This window comes from Sceloporus occidentalis, unplaced genomic scaffold (assembly GCF_023333645.1).
Source record: "Sceloporus occidentalis isolate IW3139 unplaced genomic scaffold, rSceOcc1.0.p SCAF_96, whole genome shotgun sequence".
NCBI lineage: Eukaryota > Metazoa > Chordata > Lepidosauria > Squamata > Phrynosomatidae > Sceloporus > Sceloporus occidentalis.
Window position 1 is genome coordinate 31,672 of NW_028317076.1, and position 17,246 is coordinate 48,917.

Consider the following 17,246-nt stretch of genomic DNA (forward strand, 5'->3'; position numbering starts at 1 on the left):
GAGTGGCATTTTACATCAAGCATGTTAATAATTAACCAGGCATTCCTTAGAATGATATTTACAAATTACCTGACTTCAAATTTATGTGAGATCTAAACAGCCCTAAGACACATGGAAGGTTTTATTTCATCAAGGCAGATGTTTCTGCTTTAAACTGCTTTGAACGGAGTTTCATAACCTTTGGTGTGCCTGCTACAGTGGTCATCACTTTACCGGTTGACACATGTGGTGAAAAAATGGGTCTGATCACTAAGAAATTGAAACCAGAGGTTTAAATAGCTAATCGCAAGTTTATAAGGGGAAGCAATCATTGGTCACCTCTGAAAACCCTCTTATTATTTTTTAAAAAAAACTATTATGTTAGTGAACTAAGCTTATAAACGTTGGTTTTTTGTTTTGTTTTTTAGCTTGTTTGGTTGAGTATACTATAGTAAAGCTGCAAATACAGTGCTAAGCCAAAGTTATTTTCAAGCTTTTGTGGCATCTTTTTTTTTTATTAAACAGAATCATTTTAAGATGTCTTAATCAAGTGTAATAGTGTATTTTTATTTTTGTTAATTTGATATATGATGTTCTTCGTGACAGATGTCGAACCCCCTGAAATCAACTGTCCAGATGACATTGTGGCTCAGAACATTGAACACCAAAATTCAGCCCATGTAGACTGGAGTGCACCTGTAGCCGAGGACAATTCTGGTGAAGAAGTGAGCACCAAGAAAATATGCTTTTTAATTACAATTCTTTATGGGAAATAGTATATGGACATGACAGCCATGTACTCACCTCCAGTCAGCTCTAGTGCTGGCGCTTCTGAATGCTGTGTGCAGGGGTCTGTATATTAACCCCAGTGTACATATGTAAAGTCTTCCCATTGATCTCAATGGGAGCACTTTCCTGCCACTGATTGGCTGCTTAACCTGTCAATCAGTGACAAGAACATACTCCTATAGATTTTATTTTTACTTTACTGCCACTGATTGACAGCATAAAAAGCTAACCAGTGGTAAGTGGTAAGACATTTTGGATCATGGAATGAGAAAGAAAGTTTGGAGCATTGTCAGGGAGGTAATTTATGTTTTTTCCATTTGAAATGATGCACTTTAGTAGTAGTACAAGTAGTACATACTACATAGGATTTTTCTATAAAAGGGGTGTCAATGACATTAGACTGTCCCTTTAAGTGTGAATTTTGCAACGCTACCGGCTGAGAATCGTGATTCTCTTTTTTTTGCTATAGTTTACCTGTTGATGCTTTAAGTCATATTATTGTTATTACACTTTTTCCCAGCTACTGCTGGGAATATGATATAATGGAGGATATAAATATTAAGGAAAATAGCAGTATAAAAATATAGAGTGTGTGCACAGGAAGATAAATGCTATACTACCAGTAGGCTCACTGTGAAGTGATACTGTAAAAGCATTAGGATGCTACTTAACTGTGTGCTCGGAACTGAGTGCTAAAAAGGGTCATCAAGTCATCTGCAGTATGGCTTTCCTAAACATTATAAAGTGTTAGAACATATATTTGGTCATTGTAGAATCAGGATGAATATTTTTTGGTGCAATTGCAGTAAATTTCTCTGGACTATGACCTGTAGGAAGAAAAAAAGAACATGCTAGTAGATATATTTCCTTCACAAATTAACTCTTCATACACACTTTGAATTTTCTTTTTCAAGGTATCTATTCAGGGCAGTCCAGCATTCCTACCCCCTCATATGTTTCCAATTGGAGAAGTGATGGTTACTTATACAGCCACTGATGCATCTGGTAATCAGGCAAGCTGTACATTTAAGATCAAGGTTATTGGTAAGTCTAGAACTGTAAACTATATGATATACTGAATACACTTTAGTTAACACGTGTGGGTTCTTCAGATCTTAATATGATCATGAATCATATTAAATCTCATGAATTTAGCTTCTGTGCTGTCCGCTGGTCTGGAAAGAAAACATGGTGGCCACTCTATACCCATTGTATCGCCACAAGGGTTATCGAGCTACAGAAATATAGGATACAAAAGTCTTTTTGGATACATTGTTCTTCAGATTTCTGGTTTATGACTGATAGAGACTATTTCGATCCACTTGTATTCGAAAACAAGAACGAGACACTGTGGACAATCAGACACCTCCAGATTTCAAACACTGAACAAAGACATTTTAATAAATGACCAATCAGACAGCAGTGTTTTGTAAGTCAAAGCATTTCAGTAATGTGAGAGAATGTATTAAAAACGATGCTTGATGATCTTGTGAAGAAGAAAATCTGTAATGGCTCTGATTAATTTCTCTCTTTTTTTTTTTGCTAAATTTTGTACTTCTTTGTAACATCTTAAAACTGCAGTTTTACAAATTTGGTTTGCATTCACATGCATTCCTGAAGGTTATACAAAATGATTAACCTCAGGGGTCCTTTGATTACTAAATTCCATTAAAAAGGTATTTGGAGGGATGGTTTGACCAGTGTGAGCTCAAATTACTTGTCCCTTATTAAGTTAGCTCCATATGCCAGACACCACATAAAGTTGCTAATCTCAGAAGATTAAAAGTGACATGCATTGAATTTTATGGAAATTAAATTGCGGTATTAAAAAAAATAACATTTTTTTTTTGCGCCATTGAACTGTTAATGATGTTGTAATCCACAGGATTCTAAAGCAAATGTGTGAATTCTTTATCATTTTTCTTCTAAGATGTGGACCCCCCAGTTATTGACAGGTGCCGATCCCCACCAGCAATACAAGCGACTGGTGATACACAAAGTGCAACGTGGGAGGAACCACAATTCTCAGACAACTCTGGTGAGATAAGTACCCCAGTCATAGCCGTTGTGGGAATATACTATTTTTTTCTGATTTTCTAGTAAACCCTTTGCTGCTCTGGGGTATATGAGGGAATATACAGTGTTGGTTAATGGAATTAGTTACATAGAAACCCACACTAGGGGGGAGACTTCAAGGTTATTTTGCAACGATTACAACGATTGGTCTGTGTTGTAGCCAGGAGAGCCAGTAGCCCTTACAAATGCTTAGTGGGCTGGGGTAACCCACAACACCTAAAGGACAGTGAATAATTTGTATATAACCTTCTCCGGATGTCATGATCTGTTTTATCACTATATTTGGGGAATTGTTTTGGGGAATTTAAGCAATGGGTTATACTTCCGATTTTAAGTGGATGTAAAACAATAGATTTTTGAGCGAACCTGCACTTAAAATACCTTATTTTTTTTTTAAAAACACGCGCAGGATCTTTCTGATCACCGCAGAAATACAATGTTTCTGTAAAGGAATTGGTATAACAAAAAACATTAAACAGAAATGGCAAAGTAGTGAAGCCAGATACTTCAGGAATTTTGACTTCTGTTGACAAAAATGTGTTATTTTCAGGTTCACCTTTACTTGTAACAAAAACTCATTCACCTGGATATTTTTTCCCTCACGGAGAAACCATTGTTCAATATATTGCGACAGATCCATCTGGAAACAGCAGGACCTGTGAGATTCATATTGTCATTAAAGGTATGGAACCCCATTGATTGACTGATTGTTTCCTACACAATATGCCTCCTAGTTGGACCCACATACAGCTGTTTTGATCTTGGTAGATCCTATCCTTGTAGGATGCAACACCCCAGACCCATTCAAGTAATTATGCAAAAGCCCGTATTGACAAAGGTGATTTTTGTTTTGCTGATTGTGTAGTAAGAGGGAGAAGTGTTGTCACTTTTTGCCACCATTAGCATATTGAATCTGTGGGTATTATAAAAATATGCAAATGATAGGTATTTTTATAACTTGACGATCTCACACATCTTACATGTGTTACTAGTAGACTTGTGCATTCGTCTTCGGGCGAACATGGAAACAAACACGAAGAGTGCGTTTTCGTGTTCGTTCTGAAGACACGCCGAAGAGAAGACGGCGGCGGTAAAACGTAGGCGAAGACGAAGACACACACCACGAAGATCTTCGTGATTGTCTTCGTCTTCGTCTACCATTCTCCCCCCCTCTTCTAACTTACCTTGTCTTCGCGGCTTCGCGGCAGTTCCCCGAAGTGGAAATCCGCAGGTTCGCCGTCACGGGTTACAGGGCAGTGCGAATGAGCTTATTGGTCGCCTACAGGGACCTCCTCTGGCATCAACCAATTGGTTGATGCCAGAGGAAGACCCTGCAGGTGACCAATAGGCTCACTCGCACGGTCTTTGTAACCCCTGACAGCGAACCTATGGATTTCCGCTCCCGTTAACCCCTTCGATGCTGCGTTATCTAACACAGCATCGAAGGGGTTAAAGGGAGCGGAAATCCATAGGTTAAAGGGCCGTGCAAGCGACCAATAGGCTCACTTGCACGGCCCCTTAACCCTTTAAAAAACAAAGTTAACCCCTAACTAATTGAACAGGGAGGGAGACCAGTTGGATCTGCTGGGTAAGTTGCAGCATTGAGGTTTTAAAACCCCAATGCTGCAACTTACCCTGCCGATGCCACTGATCTCCCTCCCTGTTCAATTAGTTAAATGTCCGTACGAGCGACTTTATTGTTCGCTCGTACGGACATTTAATTAATTGAACAAGGAGGGAGACCAGTGGGATGTGCCGGGTAAGTTGCAGCATTGGGGTTTTAAAACCTCAATGCTGCAACTTACCCTGCCGATGCCACTGGTCTCCCTCCCTGTTCAATTAGTTAAATGTCCGTACGAGCGACAGAACAGGGAGACCAGTGGGATGTGCCGGGTAAGTTACAGCACCAGGACCCTAAAAGTCTGTACGAGCGACCAACAGAGTCGCTCGTACAGACTTTTAAAATCCCAGTGCTGCAACTTACCCGGCAGATCCCACTGGTCTCCCTGTTCTATCAGTTAATAAATGATAGAACAGGGAGACCAGCGGGATCTGCCGGACAATTACGGCACCAGGAGTTTAACAGTCTGAACGAGCGACCCTATTGGTCGCCAGCAGGGGGCTCGTCTGCCATCAACCAATGGCAGACGAGCCCCCTGCTGACGACCAATAGAGTTGCTCATACGGACATTTAAACTCCTGGCGCCAGAGCGACTTTAACCCCGTTTTAACCCCTTAACCGGGGAAAACGAAGAAAACCCGAACACGAAGAATGTCCGCGAATATTGGCCCAAAGGGAAGACAGGACCAGGCGAATATTCGCGGAATACGAAGTTTTTTTTTTGCCGAAGACGAGCACGAAGACGAACACGAAGAGCCCCCTGGTGCCCAAGTCTAGTTACTAGCAGCTATTTAAGTTGCCTCATTTCCCTTTGGGGATTGGGTAAAAACAATCGACAGTAAATTGACTTCTGTTGATCCCGTTGATGCTAACTACTATGATTTATCCTCAATTTAAAAAAGTTAATATATTGGAATTTCGGTTATTCAGTTACCAAAACAATAAAAATGCATATTTTATAAACTGCCTTAATTCTATCATCTGTATTTTTTTTATATGAAAGCAAAGTGTGTTTTTAAGGTAGCAAGGTAACTGCTATTTTACTATATTAACACTGTTAGTGATTAATAATAATGACTTAATTAATACAAGTAATGTACCTATAGGTTCACCTTGTGAGATTCCAGCTACTCCACAGAATGGAGAATATGTCTGTTCCAAAGATGTGGAAGGTGTGAACTGTACTTTAGTGTGTCGGGAAGGCTATGCTGTGGCAGAGGGATCAGTCCAGAACTTTTACTGTGCACTGAGCGATGGGCTGTGGAGGCCACCACATACAACTGACTGGCCAGAATGTTCAGGTAAGTGGAAAAAATGAAATAACAAGGTAAAGGTGTTCAAGATTAAAAAAGAAGAACAGAAATACGATGCCAAATATGGTTATGGTTGTATATTAATAATACTAAACACTTTGGCCCAGATATTTTACCGCAGAATTATTTTCTATAAGCTAACCTGCCATGTCCACCTATCCAGGGTTTATTGGCTAAACAATGAACAGTGGGTGAACTATGGGGACCGATGTTGAGGTGACAAATACTCTAAAGTGAACATGTCATCAGCATATATGATGACAAGGTCCACTACAGGTAAGTATGACTGTGTTCTCATGTGTACATAGAATACCTGGGAACTTTCAAGGGTAGGCTACCCCTAGTTCTCCCTCTTCTGGGGAATGGCTTTAAGAGATGGCAGTTGTAGGGCAGGCAATCTTTAGTGGATGGGGAGTTGGCATGGCTAAACACCAACTCCCTGCCTGGAAAAGGAAGGAGCTTACCTGGAGACTCCAGGTCAAACATGGAGAGTTCCCAGGTATGGTATTCTGTGACACTGTAAAAAGCATTGTACATATGGCGGGGGCTATACTTGAACACCTTCAGCAAACATACATTTTGTTCAATATGTTTTCTAACAAATTACTCATGTATTTGTGATTCTGCGCCATATACATATACAATATACAATAAGCACAGTGGCTTTTTTATGGCAGGTGCGTTTTGCCTTATGAAGGGTACACCCTGGCGAGTGTCTCCAGCAAGAACAACTGGGTTATCTGATGTGTCCAAGTGACTGCATCAGCAACCAAATGTTATGTTAATAAACTCATCTATCAGTGTCGCTAATGTCCGTTTTTCTTTTATTTAAAAATTAAATGTTATTAGTGTTTTTTAAACTTGATGTCGTTTTTCAATTCGTTTTTCTTCTGGAAAAATGATCAGTCTTAAAAGATACTTTTATCTTGCAGTATGTTGTTTTCAATTAGAAAGAAGATTGAAAGTTATTAAATGATATTTTGTTCATCTTTTCAGTAAAGAGATATGCTAACAACGGTTTTAAATCATTCGAGATGCTCTATAAGGCAACACGATGTGATGACAGTAATATCCTGAAAAATCTTGCAGATGCTTTCCAGAGTTCCCTTGGTAAAATGGTAGGTTAGTAGTATTTTTTTTTTTTGTTTTGTAGAATTTCTTACCAATATTTAAAACCTATAAGCTACATGTCTATATAATGTTAATAGCCTTTTTGTAATAATGTTATCTGTAGATGTGATAAGTAATTTAAATCACTTCCCACAAAACAAGCAAAGCCTAACCTAATCAGCTGAATGCCATCTTACTTTCAGTAATCATTAAATAACACTTCAACCTTCCAGAAAGATTCTGTCTTTAAAGATAATGGTATATAACTGGGTTATTCACTAAGGCAGGAGTTTGAAGTTGAGTACACATAAACTTACTAAAGTCATTGCACATTATGAAGAGCCATTTGCAGCCAATGCAAGATGAGCTTAGCTGGCCCTGTATGATGTATGGTTAATGTTGGGGGTTTCTAGTAAGTCATATTTCTCATTTAACCATGTGATATACACACTCAGTCCATCTTGCAGGAGAAATTTGTGATGGCTTGCCCTACATAATGCACAGTAAAGCAAATTAACTGAAACAGCAACTGTCCTTCAAACTACCACTTTACTGAACCTTGCAACCTTTTACATTTTTTGTCATTGATTGGTTAACCCCTTCAATCCCAGGGGTTTTTGCCATCGGTTCAGCGATTATTCTCTTTTCCTGTGAGTAGTGTACCCATGTAAAATATATATTGTTTTTTCAAGGAGAGATAGAGCTTTCTTTTGATACCATAGTTGAATGATTAGCTGAAAATTTAGAATGAGAAATTTAGTAAAAACTAGTGAAAATTAGAAAAAAAAACAAAATTAGGTAACGTGATGGAAAATCCTCTCCAAGTTTATCAATTCGGGTGTCCTGATTTCAGAAATACCTGATTTATATAGATTTTCCATACTTTCCCAGCACCAGGGAGCATACTATAAGGTGTACATTTTTTGTATAATTTTTATGCCTATGGCTTAACGGGTTTTGGGGTTGTGAACGGGGGCAGGAGGGTTATACTGGGTAGATGTTATGCTAGGGCAATGGGATGTAAGGTTTTTTAATTATTTTTTTTATTATCTTTTTTATATATATATATATATATATTTTTATTTTTTTTAAATATTTTTGTTTTACACAAAAAATGGTTAGAGGTCCTCTTAGGGACCTCCTGAACATGCCAGTGATGGCATTTATTATTATATATATTATTATTTTAATGATTTTTTTATTATTATTTTTTAAATGAATTAACGTGTTTTTTTTCCTTCACTGTTTCAGGACGGGAGGGGGTGAGAGACATGGTTTCTCACTCCCCTCCCCGCGATCCCCCTGCACCGATCACACTGTGATCTCTTTGCAGGTCCTCACAGACGTGCATAGAGATCGCAGCGTCTGTGCCTCATCGGAGGGCAGGATATCCCCTGCTGATGTAACCCGGAAGGGAATGCCAGATCGCGCGATCGGGCAGCTTTCACGCCGGAAGCTGTTACATCAGATCGGACAGCAGAAAGCTGGCGATGCCGGCTTCTGCTGTCAGTGGGGAGTCCAGGCTGTCAAACGACAGCCTGATCTCCCATGCAGCGGCAGGGATGTGTCCCTGACGCTGCAAGAAGGGCTGGACGTACCGGGACGTCCATAGCGGTTTCTTAATAGGCGTTTTTTGGACGTCCCGGTACGTCTATAGGGGAGTGAAGACCCTAGCACATTTTACTTTATAAGAGAAATATATTGGCTTAATGAGTGCATTGTTTTGTACATTCCGCATGTTATGTTAGTAAAATGAATGATCTTGTTATTTCCTCCAGGTTCCTTCATTCTGTAGTGATGTCGATGACATTGATTGCCGACTCGAGGATCAATACCAGAGACAGTGCCTTGAATACAATTATGATTATGAAAATGGATTTGCCATAGGTAACGACCTAAAAAGCAGTAGAATACATTATTATTACCTTGTTCTATAGGTGTATCGCTACATATTGTTTATCAAGTTGTGCTTTGATTTGGATGTAGATGAATTTACCAAGGCAAAGGACAGTATTGAGTAGAATGCACTAATTTTAGCTAAATCCAAGATTTCAAGGAGCTTTAACCTCCCCACCTGCACTCGCGGTGTGACATGATCCCACCTCTCCTCATTTAGTCCCTAACGGAAGAGATCTCATACCATGCTCTCCCTCAATGGCCACGCTACCAATGACTGAAGAAATTAAATTATAATGTCACATCCAAGTGCCTTGGTGTCACACAGATTATGCCACCAGTTTGTAAAGAGAATGGTCCACTGCTCCAGGAACACAGTTGTAGCCCCTAGTATACAGAATAAGGCAGAGGCAAGTATACGATGGCAGGGGAGTTCCCAAGTATGATCAAGAACAGGGTACTCTGAAACATAGCATCAACTCCCAACTGCGTTTAATTGGTGACTATAAGAAGGAACATGATGACAGCAAGATCTATCAATAAACATTGGTCAAATGCACTAGTTTGTTTTTTTTATGATACTTTTATGCCGTATGAAAAAGAAATCACCATGCAAAACATGTGTCATTACTTTCTCACCAATAAATACACTTATTCAAGCAAAACAATCTATTGTCAATACAGTGGGGCAAAATGTATTTAGTCAGCCACCAATTGTGCAAGTTTTGGGGCTGTTGCTGGGCAAAACGGACTTTCAACTCCCTCCAAAGGTTTTCTATGGGCTTGAGATCTGGAGACTGGCTAGGCCACTCCAGGACCTTGAAATGCTTCTTACGAAGCCACTCCTTCGTTGCCCGGGCGGTGTGTTTGGGATCATTGTCATGCTGAAAGACCCAGCCACGTTTCATCTTCAATGCCCTTGCTGATGGAAGGAGGTTTTCACTCAAAATCTCATGATACATGGCCCCATTCATTCTTTCCTTTACACGGATCAGTCATCCTGGTCTCTTTGCAGAAAAACAGCCCCAAAGCATGATGTTTCCACCCCCATGCTTCACCGTAGGTATGGTGTTCTTTGGATGCAACTCAGCATTCTTTCTCCTCCAAACACGACGAGTTGAGTTTCTACCAAAAAGTTCTACCTTGGTTTCATCTGACCATATGACATTCGTCCAATCCTCTTCTGGATCATCCAAATGCACTCTAGCAAACTTCAGATGGGCCAGGACATGTACTGGCTTAAGCAGGGCGACGTCTGGCACTGCATGATTTGAGTCCCTGGCGGCCTAGTGTGTTACTGATGGTAGCCTTTGTTACTTTGGTCCCAGCTCTCTGCAGGTCATTCACTAGGTCCCCCCGTGTTTTTCTGGGATTTTTGCTCACCGTTCTTGTGATCATTTTGACACCACGGGGTGAGATCTTGCGTGGAGCCCCAGATCGAGGGAGATTATCAGTGGTCCTGTATGTCTTCCATTTTCAAATAATTGCTCACATCAAGCTGCTTGCCTATTGCAGATTCAGTCTTCCCAGCCTGGTGCAGCTCTACAATTCTGTTTCTGGTGTCCTTCGACAGCTCTTTGGTATTGGCCATAGTGGGGTTTGGAGTGTGACTGTTTGAGGTTGTGGACAGGTGTCTTTTATTCAAACAGGTGCCATTAATACAGGTAGCGAGTGGAGGACAGAGGAGACTCTTAAAGAAGATGTTACAGGTCTGTGAGAGCCAGATATCTTGTTTGTTTGTATGCCTCTCTCATCTTTTTAAGTGGGAGAACTTGCACAATTGGTGGCTGACTAAATACTTTTTTGCCCCAGTGTATGTGCTGAACTTTACATTCCAGATCATGATGTTCAAAATTCCATAATACATGTAGAACATGATTATTATTTGCAACATGCTTTAACAACTGTATACAGGGAATGTAAAACCAACTAACAGAAAATAAGTATAGAGATGGAAACTTTCTTAAACTTTTGTTACTGTATCTTTGAAGAAACATACTAAGGTTTACACTTTTTTCAGGACCTGGTGGATGGGGAGGTGGCAATAGGCTGGATTATGCCTATGATGATTTTTTTGATGTAACAGATGAAGAAGAAACAGAAAAGCCTCTGTCTGATTCCGCACATACAGCACCACTACGTGTTAAGAGACACAAAAAGAGACCGAATATCCCTATGACAGATCAGAAAGTTAAATTTGTTTTTAACATAACAGGTAAGAGAAATGTGATGTAAGGATGAGAAAAATTGCTTTTGATTTGAGTAACTGCAAACAAATCCTGTTCATCCACAGGGACAAGCCAGGCAGATGCCCAAAAACTCAAGTTAGCTGTGGGCATTTCAAACCAGCATTGCTAGATATAATGGTGACTGGGGGATGGGGGATCAGAATTACAGTTAACCTGGAAGATTGTCTTCTAAGGAATTTAATCCTTTACTAAGCTCACATGTTAATAGATCTTAAAAGATCAAATTTGATGAAAGAAGAAATTTCCAGTGTACACACTTTTAGTTGTAAGCCTTCAAGCCTTACTTGTACATTGGCCTTGCCTTATGCCTATACTATACAGGTTTCATTTTTATTATTCATCTCATCCACTTCTGGAAGCTATTCGATTGATCTACCACAATCTGGGTGAAGGGAGGGCTTGCCTTTATTTCAAACACAGAATTTTTGAAAAGGTTGAACATGATGGACTATACCTACTGTAGTTAACTATCTAATCATTTTAACCTCAACCAAGTCCAAGCATATGTATTTATTTTTCCTCTTCTCACTAAAAATATAATTGCAAAAATATAATTACAAATTAGAATTATCATGGTTCACGTGGAAAAGGATTGTAGTATACAAGGACAAAACGTATGTCCCTGTAAACATAGCAATATTTATGAGTAGCACCTGCTTTTGGCAGAGTGGATGCCCAAATAAATGTGATTCTATATACGTTTTCTTATAAAACGCACATAGATGCAAATGTATGAGCTTAGAATGTGGCATTTCTCTACTCGTAGAACAGTGTATACAGACAATAATGTTATTCACTGATTTATATAGTGCCAGCATATTCTGTAGCTCTGTATTGTGGGTTAATAGGACATAACAAGTAGTACATCACATAACAATTTGGAATTACGGTAACAAGTGGGACGATGCTGCTTAAAGAGCTTACAGTCTAGAAGGAGGTGGGGGGTATACCACACAAGACGTACCAATACTCCACGTAGAAGAATCACATAATTCCCACAATATGTCACAATAGAAAACCATTATCATATTTTGTATTATTAAGTGTCAAATTAGACACTTTTTTACAACATTTTAGTCCAATAAATCAGTGTCAATATATCTTCCATATTTTACATGATGGTTGTATGCATACTTGGGAACTTTTTAAATGAACTGATCCTGAGACTCTTCAAATAGTAACCCTCTTCAAATAGTAAGCCCACTATGAACATTCTATGTAGTTCGTCTCCAAATATGTTACCCAAATGGCCATAATACCGGTCCTCGAGGAAACCTTGACTTGTCATAATTTAAAGATACACTTAATTGAGTTGTAGTGATATCAACCATAGTATACTGTAGCAAAACAAAAACAACTAGGAGTCTTACAGCAGTATACAATAGGAAGAAGTCAGTTGTGTGATCCTGAGAATCTGCCCTTTCATCCTGACACCCTGAGATTGAGGCAAAAACCCAGAGACTCAGGGTCAAACCCTGAGAATTCCCACATGTGGTTGTATGTAACTTGAAATAATCCATCTAACTCAATTAGAAATGCATTATTTAGGGCTACCATATCAATCTTTTTTAAGGGACACATATACATTTTACATGTTGCTGACCCACATTATAAATGGGGTTTAAACGAGTAAAGAGAGAAGGTCTGAGTGTTTTATAGGTAATCTATATATAATTAATGACATATTTACCTTCGGCCTAAGCAGAGAGATCAGTGATCTCCCTTTTAAATGGCTCATTGAACAGGGAGCCTGAACGCCCAAGAGAGCAGAAAGGGTCCGCCACTTTTCTGGCTATATTCTTTTTTCTGTACCTTTAATTGGGTTTCTATGCATTCTCTTTCTGCAACTATATTTTGGACAGGGGTAGATAACACACAGGGAACAATTTCTCTGCCACGTTAGTATTAGGCTGCTTTATTACTGGGCTACTTGGCTAGACTTGTCCCCTGGGTTGAATGTTGCCAACCCTTCCCTGCATGTAAAATGTGTATGTGTAAGTCCAATATGGGCACTGAGCTAACCACTGTATAATACATGTTATAATTGCTTTAGTGGGGGTACTCCTGAATGTTAGCCCTGAAATTATGTTCTCCAACTGCTTAGACAATGCTAATCAATCCCATGCAGTTTAATATTTTCAATAATATGACGCCGAGTTTAAACAGATATACATTCTCTCATTGTGGTAGCTACAAAAGCACACTTTTAAAGGTTTCTTACATTTTTACTGTCATCCATGAAAGGTAATTGATTTTCACCAGAGATGAGGTGTCAACATCCAACAGAAGAGTGAGCTTAACTAGAATATAAACCAAATGGTGTCTGGCAGCCAATACAAATCTGATTTGACACATGAAACTGACTTAACCAGCAAGTTAAATGAATACCACCCATTTTCTATGCCAACATTACAGTTAGATGATACCTGTTGTATAAACGTCTTGTAAAAGCATGGAGAAATAATAACAATAAAAGTAATAATGTGTGTATCTCTGTTCCGGTCTTATCTTCATATCAAAAATGCCCAGTTTGCAGATCATCAAAAGGGTTATTTGTGTATCTAATTATTTTGTTAAAAAAAGTTGTTGTTTTTTCTCCAGCCAGTGTACCACTACCAACTAGAAGAAATGACACCTTGGAATCAGAAAACCAACAACGTCTCCTCAAAACCTTAGAAACCATAACAAATAGACTCAAGAGAACTCTTAGAAAGGAGCCTCTGCACACAATCCAGTTTTCATCAGAGGTGATCATTGCTGACAGTAACTCTCTGGAAGAAGGGAAAGCCTTTCTGTTCTGCAGGCCAGGCACGGTGTTAAAAGGACGAATGTGTGGTAAGTAGGCTATATCAGAAGTTTTATATAAAGTGTTGTTCAACATTCTTTTAAGATGGGCACCGGGTAGATGGTGTTTAGCAGTGAAAGATCCACTCTGGACACACCTGTTGCATACGAAAAGTCCTGAGGCCAATGGCTGCAGCTCCACTCTTCCCAAGCAAAGTCAACTTTGGACTCAAGCTGGCCCAGCTTTATTGTACCGGATATTTATTATTGGATCCTTTACCTCCAATTTCCATTATAATTCATATCAATGTGCAATGCATTGAATTCCAAGGGCAAGAGTGGACACTTTCCATTCCTTTGGAATTATAGAGAGAAATGTATTTTGAGTCTAATAGTGCAATTTTGTGATGGTTCACTAACAAATTTTACTTAATTGATTAAAAATATTTGGCCATAGATCCCCTTTTATAAATAAATGGAAGTTAGATGTGGGATAAATTAAATTAGGGTAGTGAAATTTAAAGAGCTGAAACAAAGAGAATACTTTTACCCTATATACCCTACTATTGGACTTTTGTTATGATATTTATTACTACTATCACTATTATTAATTTACACAAGAATTGGAGTATGCCAATTGACAGCTATATCTTGCAGGAGAAATTTGTGATGGCTTGCCCTACATAATGCTGTGTATATATATATATATATATACTGTATATATATACTGTATATAAGGTGAAGAGACTCACAAGTCTATCCAGAGCTGAACACACCAGGACACCAGCTCCATTCCATGTATCAGTGAAATCCTTTGGTGCCTAGTGATGTCCGGATCATGAACGAATCGTTCATTTGATCCGGTTCTTTTTAGTGATCCGGATGAGTCGGTTCACTAGACTGAACGATTCGTTTGTAGCGGTTCAGTCTGTGAATCATCATGCAGCTGTAACCTGATCCTAGAGCTGTGAGTCATCTGCAGAGCACTCTGGGGTCAGGTTACAGCTCATTAATTCTCACAGGAACGATGACTCATAGAGTCAGAGATTCGTTCAAAGAGTCGAATGATCCGAAGAGTCGAATGAACCGAAGAGTCGAATGAACCGAAGAGTCGAATGAACCGAAGAGTCGAATGAACCGAAGAGTCGAATGAACCGAAGAGTCGAATGATTCGAATCTTACAGGGATCCGGATCTTACAAGGATCCGAATCTTACAGAGATTCGAATCATTCAGAGAAAATCACTGATACCATACTTTTATAAATAAATACATTAATAATGTTCACACTGCCCCCAGGATTTAGATTCCCCTGAGTTTGCCCCCCTTTACCTATAACTGCACCTACAGTTAACTTTATTAAATTAATTAAATTAACCCTCAATCATCAGCATAAAATTAACCCTTATACCCCATCAACCATAACTGCCCCTGAAATTAACCGTAAAGATCCCATTAACCATAACGGCCCCTGAAATTAACCCTAAAGACCCCATTAACCACAACGGCCCCTGAAATTAACCCTAAATACTCCATTAACCATAACTGCCCCTAAATTAATTGCATGTACTCCAGATAAATTACCTAATAAATTGGTATGGTTGATGGGGTCTTTAGTGTTAATTTGGGGGCAGTTATGCTTAATGGGGTGTTTAAGGATAATTTAGGGGCAGTTATGCTTAATGGGGTCTTTAGTGTTAATTTAGGGGCAGTTATGCTTAATGGGGTGTTTAAGGATAATTTAGGGGCAGTTATGCTTAATGGGGTCTTTAGTGTTAATTTAGGGGCAGTTATGCTTAATGAGGTGTTTAGGGTTAATTTGGGGGCAGTTATGCTTAATGGGTCTTTAGTGTTAATTTAGGGGCAGTTATGCTTAATGAGGTGTTTAGGGTTAATTTGGGGGCAGTTATGCTTAATGGGGTTTTTAGTGTTAATTTAGGGGCATTTATGCTTAATGAGGTGTTTAGGGTTAATTTGGGGGCAGTTATGCTTAATGGGGTGTTTAGGGTTAATTTGGGGGCAGTTATGCTTAATGGGGTCTTTAGTGTTAATTTGGGGGCAGTTATGCTTAAAGGGGTCTTTAGTGTTAATTTGGGGGCAGTTATGCTTAATGGGGTCTTTAGTGTTTATTTGGGGGCAGTTATGCTTAATGGGGTGTTTAGGGTTAATTTGGGGGCAGTTATGCTTAATGGGGTGTTTAGGGTTAATTTGGGGGCAGTTATGCTTAACGGGGTGTTTAGGGTTAATTTAGGGGCAGTTATGCTTAATGGGGTGTTTAGGGTTAATTTGGGGGCAGTTATGGTTAATAGGGTGTTAAGGGTTAATTTTAGGGGCAGTCATGGTTGATGGGGTGTTAAGGGTTAATTTTAGGGCAGTCATGGTTGATGGGGTGTTTAGGGTTAATTTAATGGTGAGGGTTAATTTAATTAATTTAATAAAGTTAGCTTAAGGTGCAGTTGCAGGTAAAGGGGAATGTAAATCCTGGGGGCAGTGATTATGAATGTATTATTTATAACAGTATGGTGACATTCTCTGAATGATTACAATGCCAATGAAGGCAGAGAGTCGTTCAAAGATCCGGATCTTACAATGATCCGGATCTTACAATGATCCGGATCTTACAATGATCCGGATCTTACAGTGATCCGGATCACTGTAAGATTCGGATCCCTGTAAGATCCGAATCTTTGAACGACTCTCTGCCTTCATTGACATCACTGGAGGCAGGGGGGAGGATTCATAATGAAAGGGGCGGGGCCAATCGTTAGTGTGCCTGCACGGAGTTACTGGAAAACAGTAACTCCGTGCAGACACACTGAGTGATCCGAAGATCCGGATCATGAATCGGATCATTTCAGTGAACGAATCGAAATGATCCTATTCACTTTAATGATCCGAACTTCCCATCACTATTGGTGCCTTCATAAAACCAGCAGAAAACAGTATGGTTTAGGACACACCTTTAAAATAGATTTCCATTTGATAATTACATGTAATGTAGCATATTATGCCTCCAAAGCTTTATAACATCTGTTTATCAGGAGGTAAAGATCAGTGTATATTAGTCATCAGCACACAGAAGATAATTAAAATGCTATAGTACAATTTTTCTAGCAAGGTAGGATTTCATTATGAATTCTGTTTAGGTGTAAAAATCTTATATTTGCAGAAGTTTTTTTTAGTTATTTCAATTTAATACATTTCTAAGGCAGTTTATTAAAATGCAAATGTGACAGAGATAGATGCACTTCAAAGAGCAAAACACCTGACTGATACATTATGCTTGCACATGTAGATCAAAATACATTCTGTTCTAAGGTTTTTGTTTTATTTATGTATATCAGATCCATACAAGTGTAAACTTGATTTGTGTACAAGAGCACATGTGTACAAACCCAAGATGCATTGCTTGCAAGCACATCTGTGAATT

General features: G+C 39.1%; 1 protein-coding gene across 1 annotated transcript in view; it reads left to right on the forward strand.

Moving 5' to 3' along the window:
• Window positions 1–17,246, forward strand: part of LOC149284250 (sushi, von Willebrand factor type A, EGF and pentraxin domain-containing protein 1-like) — a gene marked incomplete at its 5' end in the record, with an annotated part of 99,793 nt that overhangs the window by 25,088 nt on the left and 57,459 nt on the right. Inside the window, 9 exons of the mRNA XM_089496931.1 lie at window positions 586–704; window positions 1,683–1,812; window positions 2,699–2,806; window positions 3,395–3,526; window positions 5,572–5,766; window positions 6,775–6,896; window positions 8,667–8,775; window positions 10,805–10,999; window positions 13,635–13,868. Of these exons, the coding sequence (XP_089353057.1) occupies window positions 586–704; window positions 1,683–1,812; window positions 2,699–2,806; window positions 3,395–3,526; window positions 5,572–5,766; window positions 6,775–6,896; window positions 8,667–8,775; window positions 10,805–10,999; window positions 13,635–13,868 (1,344 nt within the window). The remainder of the gene's footprint in view (window positions 1–585; window positions 705–1,682; window positions 1,813–2,698; window positions 2,807–3,394; window positions 3,527–5,571; window positions 5,767–6,774; window positions 6,897–8,666; window positions 8,776–10,804; window positions 11,000–13,634; window positions 13,869–17,246) is intronic.